Source organism: Procambarus clarkii, chromosome 38, assembly GCF_040958095.1.
Source record: "Procambarus clarkii isolate CNS0578487 chromosome 38, FALCON_Pclarkii_2.0, whole genome shotgun sequence".
NCBI lineage: Eukaryota > Metazoa > Arthropoda > Malacostraca > Decapoda > Cambaridae > Procambarus > Procambarus clarkii.
Genome location: NC_091187.1, coordinates 3,634,510 through 3,661,407, shown reverse-complemented (window position 1 = coordinate 3,661,407; position 26,898 = coordinate 3,634,510). Strand labels below are relative to the sequence as shown.

Here is a 26,898-nt window from a genome sequence, read left to right as displayed (position 1 = left end):
TCCCCTTCAGGAACCAATTAAATCCGAATACTGAGGTTCCACTGTATTAGCTATTCTAAAACAGTGATTCAGTGAAGTTACAGTGAAGTGTAACACGACACATAAAAGTTGAAATGTAGGAATATTGCCATGTGAAAAAGTGGAGATGTATAAGAGTGCCAAAATAAGGCAACACCCTTGAATGTGTATACACTAGCCACGAGGTGACCAGGGCTAGAGCCGTCCTCAGTGAGAATATACTGTATACACTAGCCACGAGGTGACCAGGGCTAGAGCCGTCCTCAGTGAGAATATACTGTGAATTTATATTGAAATATGGGAATGGGAATCTAGAAATAAATAATAGAGTAAGTCAACAGAGGAAGCCAGAAAGTAAGCATAAAATTCCTTATGATAATGGATACAGCCAACCAGTCATTAATGGTTTAAGAACAAAGAAGTGGCAACAGGACACATCAACCCAGAGACCTGAGGGGAAGGTTACGGTCAACAACAGTGACTTGTACTCCTCTACATACAATAAGTACCTGTACATAAGGGTTAAGCATATAAATTTAAATATACATATACTGTAATATTAGAAATAGTAAAATACTGAGGACAGTTTACTAAATACTGAAATACTAAGGACACCAAATAGAAAACTGGCACCTCCACACTGGTGGTGATGGTGACCCAGGGAACAGCCAGGGAGTGGAGCCACTCACTAAACTCCAGGTTGCCATTTACAGTATACCCTGGAACATGCAGCTGGGTAGGGTTTGAGATAAAGGGAATAGACAAACTGGTCTTGCATATTGAATGTTGTAATACACACTTTCAAGATTAGATAGGTACAAGAGGTTGGCATTCGTGCAAATATAGAACACTGGCAACCCCATTCCAAGTGCACAGCAAAACAGGACAAGACCAGCGTTGAATGTAATGAAACGCCATTTTCTGGGTGAGACCCGGAGGCTCCCCGGAGCTTTCCCAGGCTGATATGCTAATGTCAGACTTTGGCATCAGTCATGTGTATGGAGATCTAGGGCCTACCGGGGACCACGGCCAGAACCTGGCCCCTCAGAGAGGCAAGGGGAGCAATGGCCTATAGAAACCCCCGTGTGGTTGGAAGCATTCTATGTCTGCCATCGACCGGGTCAAGCATCAAGAAAGGTAAGCATTCCAAAACAAACCCCTATTCTGGTGAAACATGCTACCTAAAGCCGAACTAGTGGATAGAACTCTTCAACAGAAAACAAGCAAACTAGTATGACTTCATACGTCACCGCGCCGCTGTCTGTGCAGCTCCCCCTCCCCGGGAGGGGGAAGGGAGAGCCCCAGACCTCCCATGCCGGCTATCCACCCATCAGTTCTGAGGCTGGATGTCAAAACACGCGAAAAACCACCGACCGGAGGGAGGGAGGGTTGCCGGGGAGCCTCCGGGTCTCACCCAGAAAATGGCGTTTAATTACATTCAACGCTGGTTTTCTGGGGGGAGCCCCGTCGGCTCCCCGGAGCTAACTACCCACAGAGGAAGGTCAAAGGGACGGAACCGAGAGGCAGACATCACGCACCCCCCATGGAAGCGAGACAACCGGCAGCAAACCCCAACCCAAGGCGCCACAGCCCCGAAAAGTCCCGGGAACAACACGAGAACAACGAGCAGCAAGGCCCCCATACGAACACCAAAAATCCATGCCCGAAAAACCGTAAGGACACGTCGCCCAGACGGCAGCGAGAGCACCGAAGCCACGAACGCCATGGGCATGAGGGAAGAACACAGGCAGCTTAGCCACAAGAACACGACTGACAACCCGGGACACCATCACCCGCGAACCGGGAAGAACAGAACCGGATCAATGCAAAACACGCTCCGGACCCAAATGCTGTGGCACGCAAACAACAACGGAGGGCCGCCACTGAACACAAAACACGACACACCCCCGGCAACGAAGCACCAACAAACCCTGGACACCTCCAGAATGTAGCAGCCCCACCCTGCGCCAGAAAAGATGGAGACTGCTGCCACCAAACAACCAAAACGCTAAAACCAAAGTAGCAAGAAAACACAGCGACCCGACCCCCAGAGGCAAATGCCAAAAGGAAAAAGAGCAGACGAAAAAACACACCTGAACCGAAGGGGCACTACAAACCGAGAAGACAGAGCACGCTGACCAGAGACCAGGATGGTGCAAGCGGTGCATGAACAGGCCGGAGGTGAAACGACACACGAGACAGCTTACTAACGGTGCAGAAGCAACATCAAGACCGAAAGCCAGCCGAAGCGGCTCTGCCAGCGCCACAAGATGCACGATTTTGTCAGCACAGATGGAGGAAGTTACACAGGGAATAGAACAGTGCAAGAAAGATATGCAACTCACTTATGCACAAGTGACCAAGGAGAAGGAAAAAATAGAAGCAGCAGTTAAGGAAGTCAAACACTGCGGCAACCAAGATAAAACAAACATTAGGCCGGAAGTGAGAAAAGAATTGGCATCTAACCCGAAGTTGGTGCAAAACACAGTTGATTGGAGTAAGTCCCTGATCATTTTTGGCTGTAAAGAAAAGGAGATAACATCTAGGTCAGAAAGAGCTGTAGAAGAAGCAAAAGTAGTAGATAAAATTGTTGGCCTCGTGGAAGGTCTTACAACCATAGAGAATGTGTGCGACTACAAGAGAATAGGCAGATATGTAAAAGGGAAAGATCGACCTTTGAGGATTACCCTAAACGGTGCCAAACAGATGGAAGAAGTACTAAGGAATGCTAGAAAATTACAAAGTGATGAGGATGGGAAAGTGTGGTCGTTAAGACGAGATCTTTCAAAAGAAGATAGAGAGAAGCTGAAACTGAACCTTGCCGAGGCAAAACGTTTAAATGAGAGCAGGAATGAAGAAGAAATCAATTCTTTTTTCTATAAAGTGATAGGGGTAGACAGACCAGTAAAGTGGTACATAAAGGCAAACCAACAAAATCATTAGAGAGAGAGGGGGAGTGAAAAATAAGAAGAGGGGGAACAAGTTCCTGAAGATTGCATACACCAACATAGATGGAGTAAGATCGAAGATACTGGACTTAAGTGATGTAATACAGCTGCAGACACCAGACATTGTTGCACTCACGGAGACAAAACTTGATGATATTATTTTAAATGAAGTCATATTCCCAAGGGGCTACTCAATTTGGAGACGGGACAGAAAAATTAGGAAAGGCGGTGGCGTTGCTGTGCTGGTGAAAGAACACCTAAAGGTGAACGAAATAATGACTGCCAATCCACAAGAAGTTGACATAATAGCACTAAAGATCTACCATGAGGATGATAAACTAATGATCATAAATGCATACAGTCCACCGCTAAGCAGCACATGGTCAAAGAAGGAGCTAGATAGTAAAAGAGAAGGTCTTATAACAATAATGAGAGAGATCATAGCGAAAGCGGATAACGATAGTTCACGACTGTTGACAGTCGGCGACTTCAACTTGAAAGCCATAGACTGGGAAGCATATGAAGCTAAAACAGAAGATTTCTGGACCTGTAAATTTGTAGACCTCATCCTGGAAACATTCTTGTATCAACATGTTAAACAAGCTACGAGGATGAGGGAAGGGGACATTCCCTCCATGCTAGATTTGATATTTACCAGGAAGGAGGAAGAAATATTTGACATTCAGTACCTTCCTCCCTTGGGTAAAAGTGACCATGTCTTTTGGGGAATAAAGTACGCAATGCATTATAATATAGAAGAAAATATGAAGGTTGATGCAATTGAAAAACCTGACTTTAGGAGAGGACATTATTACAACCTTAGAAATTTTTTTAGTGGGTATAATTGGACCGACTTGTTGCTAGGCAAGGAAGTGAATGAGATGTATGTCAAGTTTTGTGAAATATATGATAAAGGCACAAAAAAAATTATACCAAAACAGAGAAGCAGAACTAGGAAACAGGATTGGTTCACCAGAAAGTGCGAGAGGGCCAGAGACCAAAAGACACAAAAATGGAATCAATACAGGAAGAGGCCTAACCCCCAAACATACCAGCGATACAAAGATGCGAGAAACAACTACACGGCAGTGAGGAGAGAGGCAGAAAGAAGTTTTGAAAAAGAGATTGCAGACAAATGTAAAACAGAACCAGGTCTATTCTATAAATTCATAAACAACAAATTGCAGGTAAAGGATGATATACAGAGGTTGAAAATGGGAAATAGATTCAAGGAAAATGAAAAGGAAATGTGTGAAACATTAAACGAAAAGTTCCAAAGTGTGTTTGTACAAAAGGAAATCTTCAGGGAACCAGATACAATAAGAATTCCAGAGAACAAGATAAGCACATAGAGGTGTCTAGAGACGAAGTGGAAAAAATGCTCAAGGAGCTAAATAAGAACAAGGCAGTTGGTCCAGATGGAGTTTCACCATGGGTTCTGAGAGAATGTGCACCTGAGCTCAGCATTAGTCTTCAACTGATTTTTCAGGCACCCCTGTTTACAGGAGTTGTAGCTGATGTGTGGAAAAAGGCTAACATCGTTCCAATTTACAAAAGTGGAAGCAGGAAAGAACCCCCTTAATTATAGACCGGTATAATTGAGAAGTGTAATAGTCAAAATATTGGAAAAAATAATTAAAACTAAATGGGTAGAACACCTGGAGAGAAATGATATAATATCAGACAGACAGTATGGTTTTCGATCTGGAAGATCCTGTGTATCGAATTTACTCAGTTTCTATGATCGAGCAACAGAGATATTACAGGAAAGAGATGGTTGGGTTGACTGCATCTATCTGGACCTAAAAAAGGCTTTTGACAGAGTTCCACATAAGAGGTTGTTCTGGAAACTGGAACATATTGGATCGGTGACAGGTACGCTTCTAACATGGATGAAAAATTTTCTGACTAATAGAAAAATGAGGGCAGTGATCAGAGGCAATGTATCGGACTGGAGAAATGTCACAAGTGGAGTACCATAGGGTTCAGTTCTTACGACAAAACCCATTAGGCCCAGAAACCTGCACACCAGGCGACCGACGGCGGAGAAACCCCACTCGATACCTGCTGGATGGGGTACTGGGAGCTCATTTACACCCCAAGCCCGGCCCGAGGCCAGGCTAGACCGGCCAGAGGGTGGCCCACCAGGCAGCTGCTTGGAGCGGCCCGCAGGCCCACTTACCCCCACAACCAGGATGGGCTGGAACTTCTATATGAAAACAGGTTAGTGTGCCCTGGAAGTCCACGGACGTACCAGCAATAAGGCTTATGCTCGCAAGTAGGTTCACGCAAGTGGCTCACACACCACCTAGAAAACAGACACCACACTCTAGGTACAGTGCTGAAACAACCACTGGAGCCGGAGCACATAACTGGTGCCTATAGCATCAGCCGAAGAACTGATGGATGGATAGCCGGCGTGGGAGGTCTGGGGCTCCCCCTTCCCCCTCCCGGGGAGGGGGGAGCTGCGCAGACAGCGGCGGGGTGACGTATGATGTTATACTAGTTTGCTTGTTTTCTGTTGAGGAGTTCTATCCACTAGTTCGGCTTTAGGTAGCAATTTTCACCAGAATAGGGGTTTGTTTTGGAATGCTTACCTTTCTGGATGCTTGACCCGGTCGATGGCAGACATAGAATGCTTCCAACGACACGGGGGTTTCTATAGGCCATTGCTCCCCTTGCCTCTCTGAGGGGGCCAGGTTCTGGCCGTGGTCCCCGGTAGGCCCTAGATTTCCATACACATGACTGATGCCAAAGTCTGACATTAGCATATCAGCCTGGTAAAGTTCCGGGGAGCCGACGGGGCTCCCCGCCAGAAAATGGCAGTTAACAAATTAATTTGCTGCCACTAATAAAACCTTAAAAGTCGAAAGCAACAGGAATTGAATGTTATATATGTAAGAATAGATTTCATTCAGCTTGTATAGGAGTAACACCATGGGACTGAGAGCTGGCCATTTGCTCAGGGTGTATAAAAATGACCTGCCATCTTGGAATATCCTAAAAAACCTTCTAGATAACATGACGCATAATCCCGGAAAACATAATTCATTGAAAGCGTACCAGCCATCCAGAGAGAGTTTGAAATGAACAACAATAATTCTAATAGACCAGAGGCAGAATCTATAGTCAGGGAGGAAAATGAAGCAGAAACTCTGGAAGTTCTAAACTCTGATTCAGTATGCCCGGATGCTGACGACCATAGACTAGAAAGTGTAATAGACAGCACGATAGGTACAAACACTACAACAGTCCCAGATAGAACGAGTCAGACCAGAAGGACAGATATATAAATTTTATGTAAAGGGCATATGCAGACATAGATATGCTGGTAATAAGAAAGGATTAGAATGCAGTTACCACCATCCCAAAAAATGTTTAAATGTACTTAGGAAAGGACAGTGTCAATTTGGATCAACATGTAGGTTTTTCTATCCTGACATGTGCCAAACCTCACTCGAGGACAGAAAATGCTATGACCTCAGCTGCCAATACTTTCATGTGAAAGGCACGAAACGTTGCATAAAGAGTGTCAAACAAGATAATGAATTTTGAGGAAACTCAATTAATTTTTTATACCAAGCCAAAAGAGATTTCAAAAGGGGGGACATAGAGAATGTATGGAACTGGATGCCAGACCCACTTGCATACCAGAATCACAGATACAATTACACACCCGATACATATACAGATACATTACAGACACAAATTACAATTTGACAGGGAAGACAAGGATGGATTATTTAACACAGGTGGTACACGCACAAAGGGACACAGGTGGAAGCTGAGTACCTAAATGAGCCAAAAGACATTAGAAAGAACTTTTTCAGTGTCAGAGTAGTTAGTAAATGGAATGCACTATAGAAAGTGATGTGGTGGAGGATGACTCCATACACAGTATCAAATGTAGATATGCTAGAGCCCAGTAGGCTCAGGAATCTGTACATCAGTTGATTGACGGTTGAGGGGCGGGACCAAAGAGCCAAAGCTCAACCCCTGCAAGCACAACTAGGTGAGTACACCAAAAAGGAACTACAACTATGACAGGCAACTGCCCTACAACAATCAGCACTGGGCCAAACAAACTAAACATGTCCTCACATAATGTACCTGCCAAAAAAGTCTCCCAGTCAAACTATCCCAAATTGAGTAAACTCATTCATCTTTGCCAACATGCAAGGACTAAAAACAAGAAAAAACAAAAACAAAGTACAATTCATAAATGGCTTCCTCACTGAATCAAATGCAGTATTTGAAGCTTTCACAGAAACCCATGCAAGGGAATTCTTCGACAGTGAGATCTGGATTCCAGGATATAATCTATAAAGGTGTGATAGGGTAATTTAGGTCACATGAAGGAGTGGGTCTGTATATTAGGGAAGACCTTGTATGCTTGGAACTCCTTGACTTTACAAATGAGGTGGTAGAGGTATTGGGAGTAAAAATAGAGAAAATAAACTTAGTTTTTATTCTAATATACAAACTGCGAGATACAACGGCTGAGGAATTCGCAGAACAGATTAACAAAATAGAGAATAGCCTTGATAATTTGGTGAACCCGATACCTGATATTATCTTCTTAGGTGACTTCAACTTGCCAAATCTAAGATAGAGAATAGCAAACAATAATATTATACAAGGAAATCTATCAGGACATAACCAACCACAGATTAGAGAGCTGCTTAGATTCTGTGATAAATTTTCACTCAACCAGCAGATATCAGAACCAACGAGAAATGAAAATATTCTAGATCGGGTCTTTACAAACAATGAAGGCATAATCAGGGACATTACGATATCAGATACCACATACTCAGATCACAAGCTCATTGAAGTGTAAACTACCATCAATACCGAGAATAGACCTAAACAATGATCAAGCGAGAGATGGGTTATTCAGTAAATTAAATTATAATAATAAAATGGTAGACTGGGAGACAATAAACAGGGAACTTAGGAATAATATTACTGCAAAATAACTATAAGAAAAAATCAATCAGAGACATTGAAATAATTAGGTAATAATATATTTGTGGCAACTGCCGTCTGACAGCTCAGGCGGAGTAGACCTCGTCTGGCGAAGGCTCTGCCAACGCCCCTTTTTTGCCACACTTCCCTACCCTATTGCGGCTAAAATATGCCACCTACGATTTTTTTGTTATTTTTTCCGTGATCAGGGAACAAAAATGAACACTTCTATAAGACGAAAGAATTTTTTGGAATTTTTTTTTTTGTTGCGCCTGTGGGTGTGAATTCCATTTGGGCCCCTAGCGGTTTGAGGGTTAAACAAAGAAAAATAATTTATTTGCATCATCGGAGGCGTCCGAGAATCTGCGAGAAGCAGCGCGACCCCACCATGTTGTGTTCACATTATTCAAACGAGCGCTCGCCTAACAAGACGAATTGTCGGCAATCAGGGTGTTCGTTAACCAAATTGCACGCCATTTGAAGCGGTCGTCACTCGAGGTTCTATTGCAATGGATTTATAAGTGTTTCAGGTTCTCCAAACAAGAGGGATCAACAAAAACTACATGATTTGCTCACCATCAGCTCTACTGAACTGCCTGAAGAACAAGAATGTGAGAACTACTCAGGTGTAGCTCATCAACTGATTAGATCAGAGATAAACTTTAATGATACTATTAAATCTATCAGAATAGATAAAAACAATCACTAAAGCACCAGACAGATAAGCTCACTAAACTAGCTTATCCCAATGATAAGTAAGATCTCATTCAATCAGCTATAAATATAAAACCAACCTTTATATTAATGAGTGCCTTACCAAGCAGCGTTGATCCTCCTCTACAGACTGCATCATGTTCACAAACAAAACCTAAATCTTATCAAGCAGTGCTACACCAGGAATGGAACAATCATTGCTAAGAAAGAACAGGCAAAAGACGTGAAATAAAAAATGTCCAACAATTATAGGCTTTCTTTGTTGATTGTAACATAACTGGAAACCAGCAAACTTCCAATGTCATTGCTGAAACTAACACACGAGTGACCAAGCCTTTCCTAGGCTAACCTTATTTAAATTTAGTTTTTTTATATTTTTATATAAATTAATATATGCTTCTTTTTTATATAATTGGTTTTAAATACATATAATTTACCCTCTTATAACTATTACTACAATGACTTCAATTTTATATAATGTAATAATTTTTTGAATGCTTAATTTGTCTAGTTACCATATTCTTAGCTTATAATATTTGCAACTTACCCATTTATCTGTTGATACTAACACTTCAATTTCCCAAAATGTTATAAACCTTGAACTCTTAATCTGTCAAATTATCTGAATCTTTAATTCATTACTTTGTGAATTAAAAATTAATAATTTAATTTCTCACTTATATATCTGCCCATTAATATTAGCTACTAGTCTTGTTTGTTGTCTAATATTCCAGTATTGTTAATGGATTCTTAAGCTTTAAGTACATCAGTGTTTCCAGCCCATATGTGTTTGTTTCTATTGCATACCCTTATCCAACTTGTCTTATTACCATATGATATTACTGTATTACAATCTTAAGAGATTACTGAATTTTTAATTTGATTAATTATGTTTCCTTTTTTATTAATTATTTTGAATCTGAATCCATTTGTTTATTCATATTCTTAATCTAATTGTCTAATTCTCACTTTCTCTTTTTTTTTTTTTGCCTGTTTATATTGCATATCCTTGCCCATCTTGTATTATTACCATATAATATTCATGTACAGTGGTACCTCGGCTTACGAGCGTCCCTGGTTACGAGTTTTTCGGGTTACGAGCAGGATTTGCTCGGAAAATTTGCATCGGGTTACGAGGGTTGCCTCAGGATACGAGTTTGTTGATACGTGTACGGGCCGACCTAGCGCGTGGTGGCTCGGCGATTGCCGCTCAGTTTGCCAGTGCCTCGCGCCCAGTGACTATCCCGCCTGAATTCTTCACAAGGATTTATCGTTTATTTTCGAAGGTTTGCTATTTGAGCATAAAATTTGTTATAATATACATCGCAATGGGTCCCAAGAAAGGCAGTGGCAAGGTTCAAGGCAAGAAATCGCATGTGAGGATGACAATAGAGGAAAAGCAAGAGATCATTCGGAAGCATGAAAATGGTGCACGTGTTGTTGAACTTTGTAGGCAGTACAACAAATCCACATCAAAAATATGCACTATACTTTCCGATAAAAAGGACATTATGAGTGCCAAAGTGGCAAAAGGAGTATCAACAATCACGAAACAAAGACCACAAATACTTGAGGAAGTGGAAAAGTTGTTATTAATTTGGATACACAACAAGGAGTTAGCGGGTGATAGTGTTTCGGAGGCCATCATTTGTGAGAAAGCCAGAGTATTGCATGAAGAACTTGTAAAGAAAACCCCTGGAACGAGTGCAGAAAGAGACTTTAAGGCAAGCAGAGGATGGTTTGAGAAATTTAGAAAAAGAAGCAGTATTCATAGTGTTGTGAGGCATGGGGAGGCAGCCAGCTCAGACAAACCAGCCGCTGAGAAATTTATTGAAGAATTTAAGGAGTTTGCAGAGGCTGAGGGTTACCTACCGCAACAGGTGTTTAATTGTGATGAAACAGGACTGTTCTCGAAAAGATTGCCTAAGAGGACATATTTTACCAAGGAGGAAAAATCCTTGCCCGGACACAAGCCTATGAAAGATAGGTTTACGCTTGTGCTGTGTTCAAATGCGAGTGGCGATTTGAAAATTAAACCCTTGCTAGTGTATCATTCTGAAAATCCAAGGGTTTTCAAACAGTATAAAGTGCAGAAAACCCAAATGTGTGTGATGTGGAGGGCTAATAATAAGGCATGGGTGACTAGGATTTTTTTTACGGAGTGGGTGAATGAAGTGATGTGCCCTGCCATAGAAAAATATCTGCAGGAGAAACATTTGCCACTCAAGGCCCTGCTTCACCTCGACAATGCTCCTGCTCATCCTCCAGGCTTGGAAGATGATTTGTTGCCCAGATACAATAAATTTCTCACAGTAAAGTTCCTTCCGCCTAACACCACTCCTCTAATTCAGCCTATGAACCAGAAAATCATAGCGAATTTTAAGAAACTTTATGAAAGGGCACTTTTCCAGAAATGTTTTGAAGTGACTGAAGCCACAAACTTCACCCTCAAAGAGTTGTGGAAACACCATTTTAACATTTGTAGTGCTTTAAAACTCGTTGACAAAGCCTGGCAAGAAGTGACTCAAAGAACCCTGATCTCTGGCTGGAAAAAATTGTGGCCTGAATGTGTGACAGAACAAGACTCAAGACGTGACAGGACAAGACCAGCATTAATACACTAGTTAATGAAAATATCTTGATTAATACACTCACATTCACTGGTTATTGACATCAACATGATAAACACACACACTGGTAGTACAGTAAGAATAAAATTGTCCTTACCATCATTAATGGGCAGAAGTTGTGTTTGCTATCGTCCTGGGTAGCCGAGCAGAGACTGGAAGCAGTATTACCTATTAAGGCAAAATAAAACAAATTTAAGGTTTCTATGACTAAATTTTTCCCACCAAAACATAGTAAATGTTTAGAAAAATTAAATAACTTTTTGTAGGTATTGTGCTTTGAGCAAAAGTAAGGAGGATGGGCAGGAGTAAGGAGGGTGGGCAGGAGTAAGGAGGGTGGGCAGGAGTAAGGAGGGTGGGCAGGAGTAAGAAGGATGGGCAGGAGTAAGAAGGGTGGGCAGGAGTAAGAAGGATGGGCAGGAGTAAGGAGGATGGGCAGGAGCAAGGAGGGTGGGAAGGAGTAAGGAGGGTGGGCAGGAGTAAGGAGGGTGGGAAGGAGTAAGGAGGGTGGGCAGGAGTATGGAGGGTGGGCATGAGTAAGGAGGGTGGGCAGGAGTAAGAAGGGTGGGCAGGAGTAAGGAGGGTGGGCAGGAGTAAGGAGGGTGGGCAGGAGTAAGGCGGGTGGGAAGGAGTAAGGAGGGTGGGCAGGAGTAAGAAGGATGGGCAGGAGTAAGGAGGATGGGCAGGAGTAAGGAGGGTGGGCAGGAGTAAGAAGGATGGGCAGGAGTAAGGAGGGTGGGCAGGAGTAAGGAGGGTGGGCAGGAGTAAGGAGGATGGGCAGGAGTAAGGAGGATGGGCAGGAGTAAGGAGGGTGGGCAGGAGTAAGGAGGGTGGGCAGGAGTAAGGAGGGTGGGCAGGAGTAAGGAGGGTGGGCAGGAGTAAGGAGGATGGGCAGGAGTAAGGAGGGTGGGCAGGAGTAAGGAGGATGGGCAGGAGTAAGGAGGATGGGCAGGAGTAAGGAGGGTGGGCAGGAGTAAGGAGGGTGGGCAGGAGTAAGGAGGATGGGCAGGAGTAAGGAGGGTGGGCAGGAGCAAGGAGGGTGGGCAGGAGTAATTAAGGAGGGTGGGCAGGAGTAAGGAGGGTGGGCAGGAGTAAGGAGGATGGGCAGGAGTAAGGAGGGTGGGCAGGAGTAAGGAGGGTGGGTAGGAGTAAGGAGGATGGGCAGGAGTAAGGAGGGTGGGCAGGAGTAAGGAGGGTGGGCAGGAGTAAGGAGGATGGGCAGGAGTAAGGAGGGTGGGCAGGAGTAAGAAGGGTGGGCAGGAGTAAGGAGGGTGGGCAGGAGTAAGGAGGGTGAGCAGGAGTAAGGAGGGTGGGCAGGAGTAAGAAGGATGGGCAGGAGTAAGGTAAGGAGGGTGGGCAGGAGTAAGGAGGGTGGGCAGGAGTAAGGAGGGTGGGCAGGAGTAAGGAGGGTGGGCAGGAGTAAGGAGGGTGGGCAGGAAGTGGGTATGGGCGGGTTCTCGGCTGCCTCCCCTCCCTCTCTGACAGCCTACGTAATACAAACCACGTGCATTAACCCTTAAGCTGCTATAGCCTGGGCTGGGCAAAAAATATTTTAATTATATGAAAATTAATATTAAATGCTAAACAAATCTCCAACTTATTGGCATAAGCATCATGAAAGTTTCATTCCAATATTTTCAAAATGTATTTAAGACCATTTTTTTTTAAAAAGGAGAACATTTTGTTGATAAGGAGAACAGCTGCTATTAACTGGAACTGAGGGATAATGCAGTAATAAAGAGATGCAAGCACTTGTCCAATGTACAAAGAAGAAGAATAGTAGCAAGAAGTGTCCACAAAGTGGATATGCAGCTGGTGTCTGTATAGCATTGCTGAGTAATACATAATAATACCAATAATAATGAGTATGTTATCATGCTCTATTTTGTTATATATCATAAAAATGTATTGCCTAATGTTAATATCTGTTACTGTCACCAATATCCAAAAAATATATATATTTTTTTTTGTCTCCTTTGTTTATTATCTCATTTTGATGTAACCTCTACATCCTGGAGAGTGCATACCCATCGCTAACTATGTCAAGATAGAATGAAATTGGTCACCCAATAAATCAGTCACAACTGGCAGAACTTGGGACTTTGAATTTTTTTATGACTGAGTTTTTAACAGATTTCAAATTCTATTTTCTATGTCTCTTTGGGCGGTTTTGATGATCAGGACTTTATCACTTTAATAAAGTACAGTAGCACTTCGATTAACGAGCGGCTGTATCTACGATCATTTCGAGTAACGAGCGAGCCACTCACAGCAAATTTGTCTCTATTGACGAGCTTCACCTCTATTAACGAGCAAAACCACATGGTGCTTCCTAGCGTCTCGCGGGTTCTTGCAAATTCTCGGACGCCTCCGACACCAGTGTTGTTGTTGTATCGCGCACGACAAGCATCCCTCTGCATTTATTTGCGCTTTTCTTTCGGTATTTTGTGGTTTTGTGACTACAATTTGTAACGCAAGATGTCGCCAAAGAAGCTGCTTGCTAAAGATAGTGTTGTCAAGAGGAAGAAAGACACAATTACTGTGGATTTGAAGAAGAAAATAATAGCAAAGCATGAGCGTGGTGTCTGTGTGACTGATCTCACAAGGAAGTATGGCAGGTCCTCATCAACAATTTGCACCATTAGTAAGGAGATGAGGAGGTAAGGGAGGATGCTGCCTCTTCCAGTGAGATCAGGGAAGTGTTGGGAATGTTTGAAAAGGTGACTGCATTCTTGGAAAAGCTGCCCTGATAAAGCAGTGACAACCCGGTGTGTGAACATGTTTAATAACAATTTGCTGACTCGTTTTAGGAACATCCTAAAACAAAGACAAAAGCAATTGTCAATAGATACGTTCTTTGGAAAAGAAGAGCCAGTGATAGTGAACCACAAACCAGTCCCAGTGGGGAGAAATTCCCGAGAGAGCCCCCCTGATTCAGAGGTGGATTCTCCTTCCACACCATAACCCCTCTCCTCCTTCCCACCTCTCCATCGTCTCATTCAAGCCAGCAACGACTCTTCATAAGGTAAACATGAAAATAGTACAACAAAACATTCATAAATACATGTGCAGTATTATATTTACATTATAAAATGTCATACAAGTATGGATATTTTTGTGAGTGGAACGGATTAAATTTATTTCCTTTATTTTATATGGGGAAATTTGTTTCTTAAGACGAGTTTTCCATATAACGAGCTCGGTGCCAGAAAGGATTAAACTCGTTAATCGAGGTGCCACTATATACATTTTTATCCCCTAGATCATTATAATTTTCCCTATACAGTATTTAGTTTTTTTTGGGGGGGGGGTATTTTTTCTTGACATTATTCCAACACATATTGACCTACAACTTTCACATATTCGAGTACGAATGCCAAACAATGTTTATTAAAACATATATGTAAATTAATGAATTAGAACTACCTTATTCATTGTCGATAACTTTAACTTCAGTTATCTCTAAAACTTTGAGTCAGCTTCAAAAAATTCAGTTTCTGACCGATTCTCACCATTTTTACAAATAATGTGCACAGTTGTCTGTTCTACAATCCTATTAGAATGGATTTTTCACAAACCCTGAACATTTGTAGTTATCAATTTTTTTTCTAAATTTGGCACATAATTCAAATGCCACATTGATGATATTTTTTACAGTAAACTAAACTGAAAATATATATTCTAAATCTATGAAAATGAAGATCATATACTATTCTGAAAGCATAATAACACCAAATGAACAATTGGTGATAGTTTATATTTTTGCAGCTGATCTCAATATCTGAAGTTTTCAATATTCAATTTTATAATTATTTTTTATTTTCTTACTTTACAAGTTACGTTTATGATCATTTAGACAAAGTTGCAGGATTTGCTAGTATGCACAAAAAATTGGAAAGCATTAGAGCAAATTTGAGAAATTGAACTTTGCCATCAGGTCCTGTCATATATGTATGCCATGCACAGCTTAAGGGTTAATACAGAACTGTACTGTATAAAATGCATAAAATTTCACACTAACAATATTTCTCTAATTATAACAATAATAATATTTTAAATAAAACAATTTGTAACAGTCAATATGTACATCAAATTTTGAATATCCCTATAAAATAAGCACAGGTCATGTCAACGCGTTGGGCCTGGATGAGATGGCTGGCACCATGTGCTTCACCTCTTCCTGGGGTAAAAACGTCGGACTCACGTGCGAAGGATTTTCATGATAAATTTGAACAATTTTTACTGTTTGAACTCATTTAATCTGTCAAGGTGTCTCAGAGCAGCATTCATGGTATTGAAGGTATAAAACAAAAGAGAAAACATTTGTCAATTGATCAGACAGTTGACTTGACAGAGAAAGCAGAGCGTGAATACTCTGTCACTCAACTCGCCCAAAAATTCAACATCGGTAAAGCTACAATTTGTGATATAAAAAAAGCAGAAGGATAATATTAAGAAATTCTTTGCTCAAACTCAAGCAATAGGCAACAGGAAAACATTGAAACCTGCTAAGTATATGGATTTAGACTCATCTGTATTTAAATGGTTTACACAGCATCGTGCAAAAGGAATTTTTGTTTGAGTTGATTCTATTAGAAATGCAGCTGAAAGACTTGCTGTAAAGTTAAACATAGACAATTTCAAGGCTTGTATTGAATAAGTATGTTGATTTAAAGAGAGGTATGGCATCATTAACAAGAAAAATTGTGGCGATGCATTAAGTGCAGATGTTGGAAGTGCTAATGCATATAAGCATAAACTTTCTCAGCACATGATATCTAATAATCTAAGCTGGTTTTAAGTGTACAATGCAGATGTAACAGGCTTTAACTGGATATGCCTTCAAAGAAACACCTTGGCCTTCAGGCTTGAGAAGAGAATTCCTGGTTGCAAGGTAAAGAAGGAAAGAATTTCAGCATTATTGTGCTGTAACGCAGATGGCAGTCACCGAACAAAGTACGCAATTGTTGGGAAATCTGCCAACCTCAGAGCATTGAAAAACTGCATGAACAGACTACCTGTCATCTACTACAACACAAAAAATGCCTGGTTCACACAGATTACTTTTGAGGATTGGTTCCAGAATCACTTTTGTAAAGAAGTAAAAAAGCAGCAGATATGAATTCTGCAGGATGTGCAGAATTCATCCAGCTGAGGTAAGGGCAATGTTGTTGACAGATAATGCCCCAGCTTACCCCATTGCTAAATTAACATCGCCTGATGGCAAAATAACATGTATGGCTTTACCACCAAACACTACATCTGTAATACAGCCCATGGATTAGGGGTTATCTATGCTCTCAAAGGCTTTATAAAAGAGCTATAAATTCAGATATTATGGAAGTTCTGCTTTCTGAGGAAGACGAGATGCCTAATAAGGATACGAAGGCTAGTAGAACACTAGAAAATTTCAAGAAATATTCAATTAAAGATGCAATTTACAACTAGGCCAAGGCATGGAGTGAGTTGAAGGTCACCACATTAAAGAATGCATGGAATAAAATTCTGAGTCTGGTACCTGGTTAGAATAAAGATGTAGATGACTATGATTTTGAGGGCTTTGATAATGCGATTTTTGAGACATTCAGAGATGCAGGTGAGGAAGATTTGCAACTTTCTGATGTGAATGAGTGGTTAGGTAATGATGCTGATGATCCAGGTTATGGTGAATTAACTGATGATGAGATTATCCAGTGTGTTACTGGTAATAATGATGAGGATGTGGAAGAGGAAGATGATAGTGTGTTACCTATTCCATATGCTGCATCATTGCAAAAGGTTAATGATCTGCTTGATTTGGTTATTGTAACTGATAATGAAGAGCTGACAGATTATTACCTGCACCTAAAGGACATGAAAGATATTATAATGAAGCACACAACAAAGAAACAATCTAAGATTCCAAAGTTTTTGGTACGATTTCACAGTAGGCCTACAGGACCAGCACCCAGCACTAGCAAGGACTCACCTTCTGAGGATGCCCAGGCAACTGGACCAGCACCCAGCACTAGCAAGGACACACCTTCTGAGGATGCCCAGGCAACTGGACCAGCACCCAGCACTAGCAAGGACACACCTTCTGCTGATGCTCAGGCAACTGGACCAGCACCCAGCACTAGCAAGGACACACCTTCTGCTGATGCTCAGGCAACTGGACCAGCACCCAGCACTAGCAAGGACACACCTTCTGCTGATGCTCAGACAACTGGACTAGCACCCAGCACTAGCAAGGACACACCTTCTGCTGATGCTCAGGCAACTGGACCAGCACCCAGCACTAGCAAGGACACACCTTCTGCTGATGCTCAGGCAACTGGACCAGCACCCAGCACTAGCAAGGACACACCTTCTGCTGATGCTCAGGCAACTGGACTAGCACCCAGCACTAGCAAGGACACACCTTCTGCTGATGCTCAGGCAACTGGACCAGCACCCAGCACTAGCAAGGACACACCTTCTGCTGATGCTCAGGCAACTGGACCAGCACCCAGCACTAGCAAGGACACACCTTCTGCTGATGCTCAGGCAACTGGACCAGCACCCAGCACTAGCAAGGACACACCTTCTGCTGATGCTCAGGCAACTGGACCAGCACCCAGCACTAGCAAGGACACACCTTCTGCTGATGCTCAGGCAACTGGACCAGCACCCAGCACTAGCAAGGACACACCTTCTGCTGATGCTCAGGCAACTGGACCAGCACCCAGCACTAGCAAGGACACACCTTCTGCTGATGCTCAGGCAACTGGACCAGCACCCAGCACTAGCAAGGACACACCTTCTGCTGATGCTCAGGCAACTGGACCAGCACCCAGCACTAGCAAGGACACACCTTCTGCTGATGCTCAGGCAACTGGACCAGCACCCAGCACTAGCAAGGACACACCTTCTGCTGATGCTCAGGCAACTGGACCAGCACCCAGCACTAGCAAGGACACACCTTCTGCTGATGCTCAGGCAACAGGACCAGCACCCAGCACTAGCAAGGACACACCTTCTGCTGATGCTCAGGCAACTGGACCAGCACCCAGCACTAGCAAGGACACACCTTCTGCTGATGCTCAGGCAACTGGACCAGCACCCAGCACTAGCAAGGACACACCTTCTGCTGATGCTCAGGCAACTGGACCAGCACCCAGCACTAGCAAGGACACACCTTCTGCTGATGCTCAGGCAACAGGACCAGCACCCAGCACTAGCAAGGACACACCTTCTGCTGATGCCCAGGCAACTGGACCAGCACCCAGCACTAGCAAGGACACACCTTCTGCTGATGCCCAGGCAACTGGACCAGCACCCAGCACTAGCAAGGACACACCTTCTGCTGATGCTCAGGCAACTGGACCAGCACCCAGCACTAGCAAAGACACACCTTCTGCTGATGCTCAGGCAACTGGACCAGCACCCAGCACTAGCAAGGACACACCTTCTGCTGATGCTCAGGCAACTGGACCAGCACCCAGCACTAGCAAGGACACACCTTCTGCTGATGCTCAGGCAACTGGACCAGCACCCAGCACTAGCAAAGACACACCTTCTGCTGATGCTCAGGCAACTGGACCAGCACCCAGCACTAGCAAGGACACACCTTCTGCTGATGCTCAGGCAACTGGACCAGCACCCAGCACTAGCAAGGACACACCTTCTGCTGATGCTCAGGCAACTGGACCAGCACCCAGCACTAGCAAGGACACACCTTCTGCTGATGCTCAGGCAACTGGACCAGCACCCAGCACTAGCAAGGACACACCTTCTGCTGATGCTCAGGCAACTGGACCAGCACCCAGCACTAGCAAAGACACACCTTCTGCTGATGCTCAGGCAACTGGACTAGCACCCAGCACTAGCAAGGACACACCTTCTGCTGATGCTCAGGCAACTGGACTAGCACCCAGCACTAGCAAGGACACACCTTCTGCTGATGCTCAGGCAACTGGACCAGCACCCAGCACTAGCAAGGACACACCTTCTGCTGATGCTCAGGTAACTGGACCAGCACCCAGCACTAGCAAGCACACACCTTCTGCTGATGCTCAGGCAACTGGACCAGCACCCAGCACTAGCAAGCACACACCTTCTGCTGATGCTCAGGCAACTGGACCAGCACCCAGCACTAGCAAGGACACACCTTCTGCTGATGCTCAGGCAACTGGACTAGCACCCAGCACTAGCCATAACTTACCTGGGAGTAACAATTGAGCTGTACAGCACAGTTCTAATGACATTAAATGTACAAAGTGTAGTTTGTATGATATAAGTGTACTGCAGTAGTGTGATTCTAGTGGTCTGTACTTTATGTACAGACTGTAGTGTATAATGTACATTTGTTAGAAAAGTTACTGTTCTTTAAACAATTTATATTCATGTGTGTGGCACTCTCAGGATATTAAGGCTAACAAAGTTTGCACTACAAAACTCAACTGGTAGGGTAAGTACAGTACTGTAACGTGCAATATCAATTTATTTCATTGCAATTCAAATTCTTTGTTATTTAAATTTTTCATAAGGCAAATGTGGACTGGCATATGCATTAATGTGATTGTATTTTTTTTGGGGGGTGGGGGGGGGGGAAGGGAGTTGCTGGGGCCGAACGGATGGAATGAATTCCACACTGGAATGAATCGGCTATGCCCCATATAGTTCATTCAAGCGAGTACACACATTTAATTTCTACATTTACTATCTACATTTAATGTCATCTAATTTCATGCATTTCTTTGATAAAGTGTTTACTCGTGTCCTTTATGATCTTGGTTATTTGAAACTGTTGGCCAAATTAACCTTAAATTATAGTATGTTACTCAATGTTCTGATATGTTCAAAGAAAATGTTATGAGGAACAGTTCACTTGCTTTTCTAAATTACACCTTGTATTTCCATTCTATAATTAATGTAAATAAACTACTGTACTGTTGCTAGAACTACTGACTCCATAATGTAATAGTCTATGCTTGTCATCCTTAAGTATCACCTTCTTTGTATTAATTTTTTATTTTCCTTGAACATTCTCATTTTGTTAGCTTACTTCTCTAATAGTATTAAGTGTTTTATCCCGTCACAACTTTAATTAAAAAATTTATATATTATTATTAATTTTGCCCGAAACGCTTTGCGTAATAGTGGCTTCATTAGTATGTGTAACTTCTGTCCCTTCAATTGAACAATATTCTTATGTTCTTTGTACACACAATCTTTTGAATAAATAATATTATTATTATTATTATTATTATTTACACAGAAAATCACACAAAAGTGATATACATCAATGAGAAAATTCCCTCGGGCTGTGAGATGATGTAAACCTGCAATGTTTGCGTCACCTCACAGCCTCAGTGGATTGTTCATTGATGTATATCACCTTAGTGTGATTTTCTGTGTATCTGAAGTTGTGCATACAGTGTTGAACTACAGTACTTTATCCTTCACCCAAGTACTTGGGGTCTTACATAAAACTTGGACTGGCTTCAGGACTGTGATATCAGGATATCACAGACTTCCTGTGATATCAGTAGAAATCCGATTGTAATTAAGTCAGTGGTGGTACAGTAGTAGAGTATGCAGCTGGCAATGCCTTGGTCATGGGTTTGCAACACCACACAGTCCCAGTGGTATTTCTCATTATTATTATTATTATAAAAGTTATCATTATTCGATAGGCCAATGTCCACACCCCAACAATGCTATTGGCATATAATTTACCCCAACAATTCTACTGGCCTACATCTACACCTCCAACAATTCCATAGTCCTATTTCCATACCCCAACATTTTTGTTGAAGAAAAAAAAATGCTGTTTGTTGACCAACTTGTATATTGGCTATTTTCTACCATGTCCCCTCCTTTTTTCATCTTTTATTATTTTTATTTTTTTCTTTCAATGCAATTTATACTTTAAGCTTAATTACTATTAAGTTTTAGTCTGTGTTTTTTTTTCCCCACCTCACCTTGCCCGAAACGCTATGTGTACTAGTGGCTTTAGGTATTGTATGTACTACCTCTATCTTTAAATCAAACAGAATATTTGTACTGTAACTCTGCAACTATGTATATACTTTTCCTAAATAAAATTTTATTATTTTTATTATTAACAATTGTATGTTGGGGGTGTAAGACAATGTTGGAGCAGACAATGGTGGAGCAGAAAGCTCAGTACTCACTTGCCCCCTTCAGAGCAGGAGAGATTGCTGAAATAGAGGGAATACAGAGAACATATACGGCACGCATCGTTGAGATAAAACACCTAAATTATTGGGATCGTCTCAAAGCTCTCCGAATGTACTCTCTAGAAAGGAGACGAGAGAGATACCAAATAATATACACATGGAAAATACTGGAGGGCCACGTCCCAAATCTACACAGTAAAATAACAACGTACTGGAGTGAATGATATGGAAGAAAATGCAGGATTGAACCAGTGAAGAGCAGAGGTGCCATAGGCACAATCAGAGAACATAAGAACATAAGAGCAAAGGCAACTGCAGACGGCCTATTGGCCCATACGAGGCAGCTCCTATCTATAACCATCCAATCCCACTCATTTACATGTCCAACCCGCGCTTGAAACAATCGAGGGACCCCACCTCCACCACGTTACGCGGTAATTGGTTCCACAAATCAACAATCAATAACCCTGTTACCGAACCAGTATTTACCCAAGTCTTTCCTAAATCTAAATTTATCCAATTTATACCCATTGTTTCGTGTTCTGTCATGTGCTGATACTTTTAATACCCTATTAATATCCCCTTTGTTGTGTCCATTCATTCACTTGTAAACCTCTATCATGTCACCCCTAACTCTTCGCTGTATAAACATCAGAGGTCCACGGTTGTTCAATGTTCTCCCAGTGACTATAAGAAATATTGCCGGAACAACCGTGGACATCTTCAAGAGAAAACTGGACTGTTTTCTAAGAGAAGTTCCGGATCAGCCAGGTTGTGGTGGGTATGTGGCCCTGCGGGCCGCTCCAAGCAACAGCCTGGTTGACCAGAGACCAAACTCTCACAAGTCGAGCCTACCCTCGGGCCGGGCTTGGGAAGTAGAAGAACTCCCAGAACCCCATCAACCAGGTAATGCACTCAAGTACTTACGGAGGATGATGAGAGTGCGAGGAACAAGGTGGTCAGGTGGAGCCAGTGACTCCTTCCTTCAACGGTTTTGTCTCTCCCTCGTGGTATATCCTCAATATCTTCAGTGGTGTGGCCTCACCACACACTTACACTGCCATAAGTGTCATGAGAGTACTGTGGGAGGGACAATTTGGCGGGTATTGTGGACACAGGTCTTTAAGACAGGCGAACTTCACTGGTCAACCCGTTCTCACACAAGACAGTACATATATGACTAGTGCTTAAAGTCAATATGTGGAATGTGATTTAGTACATATGTGATATATTCCCAGTTAACTTTTTTACCAAGGCTCAAACTCTTCCTCACGTACCAATTTACGTCTCACAGTACTCGTCCATCAACGTAGATAGCTGAATAGTCGTGATTGGTTCAATTATAACGAAAATTGTAGTTTTCAGGTCCCACATGGGTTGTGAAATTCACCTACTATTGTCCATGCTCTTATAATATTACAGATCAGCTACATCCTATTGAAGGCTCGTAGTTTTGTTTTGAGAAATATTAGTTGTTCTTAGTAAATTATAATAAGCACAATAAATTATTACATAGAATAAGTGCTTCACCAATCAATATTATATACTATAGTTTGTGCTTTAGAAATCTTTAAAGAATGTTTTGTAGGAACGCTAACAGAAAACGATGTTATGTTGGAATGTATATAGGGTAAACTACTGCAAACAGGATGGTATGGTGTGGATTATTGGAAACTATAGGATTAGGGTCCACTACCACCTGTTAGGTGGGTAAGGGGTCCAATAACACCCGCAGGATGAGTATGGGGGTCACATCCACCCACAGGAATGGTATGGGGATCACTTCCACCCACAGGAAGGGTATGGGATCCAATACCATCCACTGGATGTGTATTGCGTCCACTACCACCGACAGGATGGGTATGGGCTCACAACCACCCACAGGATAGGTATGGGGTCCAATACCACCCACAGGATGAGTATGGGGTCCACTATAACCCACAGGATGGGTATGGGGCTCCAACCACCCACAGAATAAGTATGGGGTACAATAACACCCACTGGATATGTATGGCATCCATTGCCCCCACAGGATGACTATAGGGTACAGTATCGCCCACAGGATTAGTATATAGGGTTCACTGTTATGAACCCTATAACCCTATAACCCTGTGGGCATATTCCACTGCCGCCCACAGGGTCGATATGGGGGGGGTCCACTACCGCCCACAGGATCGATAGGGGGTCCACTGCCGCCCACAGGGTCGGTAGGGGGTCCACTGCCGCCCACACGTTCGGTAGGGGTCCACTGCCGCCCACAGGGTCGGTAGGGGGTCCACTGCCGCCCACAGGACCGATAGGGGGTCCACTGCCGCCCACAGGGTCGATAGGGGGTCCCTTACCGCCCACAGGGTCTCTATGAAGTCAACTACCGCCCATAGTGTTTGTATAGTGTCCACTATCGCCCATAGTGTTATTATGGGGTCCACTACCCCTCATAGGGTCGGTATGGGGGTCCATTACTACCCACAGGGTGTGTCTGGGGTCTATTTTGGCAATACTGCTTTTCCAATCTCATTTGTTGTTCAATGTAAAATATTTGTTGCTCGACTTGCAACAATTTATATATATATATATATATATAGTATAGTGCCTTTGCAATAATGTACCAATGTGTGTATTTTCATAACTCGTTTTAAATTGTTGAAAAATAAATAACTACATTGTGAATGCAAGTCAATGTTTACATGCTAAATCAGAGTTGCCAGATTCCGCTTAAAATAGCAAATTGTGCTTATTTTCAAAGCTTGAGAATTTAGCTTTAAAGTAGTTAAAAAACTACGAATTTCGCAATTTGCTATGTACTTTAGTGTACTATTTTAAAATAAGATTGGTTTTTAAGCTGCAAGTCATATGAATCTCAAAAAAAGTATATTATTAACAATCTTATCTCCATAGTTCACTAGTTTCTGTAAATCAGATCTGGTAACTGTAGGCCAAGTACTGGAAGACTCAAGACACAATGTGTTGAAGCTATTCTCTTTGAAGAAGTCATCTCGACAGGATTCTCCAGCTCCAGCTATAAAACTTCACCAAACATGGATCTACCTAGTACATCAAATGGTAAGGAATTACTAAACTGTACAAAGTTTTATGCTAGAACATTTGTTACAGAATTGTCCCTGTCAGGGACAATTCAGTCCCTATTCTATGTGTACTCCATCACATAGTGACGGAGTATGTGGGAATAATTTTGTTGACACTGTCCATTTTGTCAATTCTACAACAGCAGATAATATGAATTCCCAGAGATATTTGTAACTTGAGATACTTGGTTTGGTTTGGTTAAGTTAGGTTAGGTTAGCCTAACCCAGTAAATCCTCCCCGGCTAGAATATAAACCCCGGACAAAGTGCTCGTGAAATGCCAGGCATTTGCAAATATGAGGATGTGGTTGATTAGATTATATTCTTTTCTATATCATAGATGTTCAATATATGAAAAATATTTTAGACTTAAAAATGGACCCCTGAGGTACTCAACTTAACACATTTCTTCATATTCATTCCCATTTAGTATGACCTTTTGCTCTCTTTGTTTTAACTATTGTTTTGTGCACTTTACAATTTTTTTCATGAACCTGTAATTTCCTTGCTAGTCTTCCATGTGGTACCTTATTAAAGTCTTTAGCATAATCCATGTATACTACATCCACCGGAAACCCTTTATCTGAGTACCATGTTACCATGTCCCAAAAGTGAGGAGGTTTATAAGGTAGCATCTGTTTTTAAGAAGACCATGGTGTGTCGATTGAATAAGATTTTTCACTGAAAGATGGTAAATGATTCCCTCCCTTAGGATTTTCGCCATGAGCTTGCAGATGTGTTATACCTAGCTGATCGGACATTAGTTTTGTGCTTAACTCTTTCTGCTTTTTTTTAAATACTGTAAGGGTGAAATTTTCATATTTCAAATCTCGGGGTACTATCCCTTGGTTCAGATATTTTGTGGAAAGTATTTTCAGCAGTATTCATAGTTCTTCTGTCAGTTTATTTTCCTTTATAATTAAGGTTTGTTTTCTTTTGTACCATAGAAAGTACCACAGAAAGGTGTTATAATGTTGTGTTAGCTTTTCTGTACAATTTTTCTTTTTTGTTTGTATAAAAGGCTATGCAATGAATTCAAATATTTACGCTACCAATCAATTTTTCAGATAGATCATCGGATTTTGACAGTATGCTGTACATACCAGATGTTCCAAAAATAACTACAGACAACAATAATGGTACTGTGTTTACTATTTTTATACTTTATATATAGGAAGACAAGTTCAATCAATGAGCATTTTAATATATCATCAAAATTTTCATACATTTCTTTCACTTTGTTACACTTGTAAAAACTTATTCTTAGCTATATTTATATAAATGTTAATACCACTGTTAAATGAACATATTGATTTGTGTCCTTATTAGTTATAGCTTATTTATGTTGACCCAGCACCTTACTAAAGGGATTACCTTAACTTGTGTCACTATCTCTCTAGGGGGCTCCAGGTAGGCAGTATAGGTAATGCCACTAACATGCATATCATTATGGGAAAGTCCATAATTTAACACATAATTATAAGTAGGTAATTTGTAGCAAATTTTAAGATTATTAATAGGTACATTGTAGCATAATTTTGCATAAGCATAATTTTCTTGTTTTGTTCTTGTACTTTTCCTTCGAACACTATTATTTTCTCTTCAGAATTTCACCGGAGAATAGCAGTGATGACTAGAGAACATCTTGAACGTGAGTACCAGAAAGCACGTGCTGCAATGATACAAAGAAATGAGTACTTGAAGAGACTCTTAAACGTGGAGGAACCAAACTCAATAAAGGTGACAAACAAGAAACAGAAAAAAGATAACATACAGGATGTATCACACATTAATTCAAAACAAAGACCAGCTGCACCCCAATCTGATGGTAATCTTCTATTATTTTTTTAACAATATTTCTACAGCTGTTATTTGTGTACTTTCCAATAATATTTGTTGCCTATTTTTAAGTGTATGCTAGACAATTATGGAGATTAAATTACTATAACACTGAACAACTTGGTAGCATAAAGTTAGTTATAGTAATATCTTGAGATTTGTCTGAAAATATTAATACTTGTATACAATTTGCAATTATGTACCATGCTTAAATCTTCAAATGTGCCACCCAGACATTCTGCCTGCTATACTTTCACCACCACACATTCAAAATGCGGGCTATTCTACTAGTGGCAGAACGTACACTCAAAGTTATTTGGCAGCTGGTGAAGAAACTTTGGAATCATTTGATGTTGGTATGTCCCAACATCATTTGTTGGTATTTAAATGAGGGTTTATTTAATGGACACACGTCATAAATATTATGTACCAAAATTGTGCTTAATGCCTATGAAATTTTGTTTAACATATTATACTAATCATTCCTTTCACTTACAAATTTTTCTTACTAATTTTTAATCCCATATTTCAAAGTA

At 41.7% G+C, this 26,898-nt stretch overlaps 1 protein-coding gene across 2 annotated transcripts in view; it reads right to left on the bottom strand.

The window, feature by feature from the left end:
- LOC123765991 (tripartite motif-containing protein 59-like) overlaps positions 1-22,579 on the bottom strand; it is a 197,756-nt gene extending 175,177 nt beyond the window's left edge. For both annotated transcript variants that reach the window (XR_011230800.1, XM_069337653.1), the window contains exons 1-2: positions 22,366-22,579; positions 11,376-11,446 (exon numbers count right to left, since the gene is read on the bottom strand). Coding sequence is in view for 1 of the 2 variants with exons in the window: in XM_069337653.1 (XP_069193754.1) it covers positions 11,376-11,381 (6 nt within the window). In the remaining variant the exon portion in view is untranslated. The remainder of the gene's footprint in view (positions 1-11,375; positions 11,447-22,365) is intronic.
- Between the last annotated feature and the right edge of the window lie 4,319 nt (positions 22,580-26,898).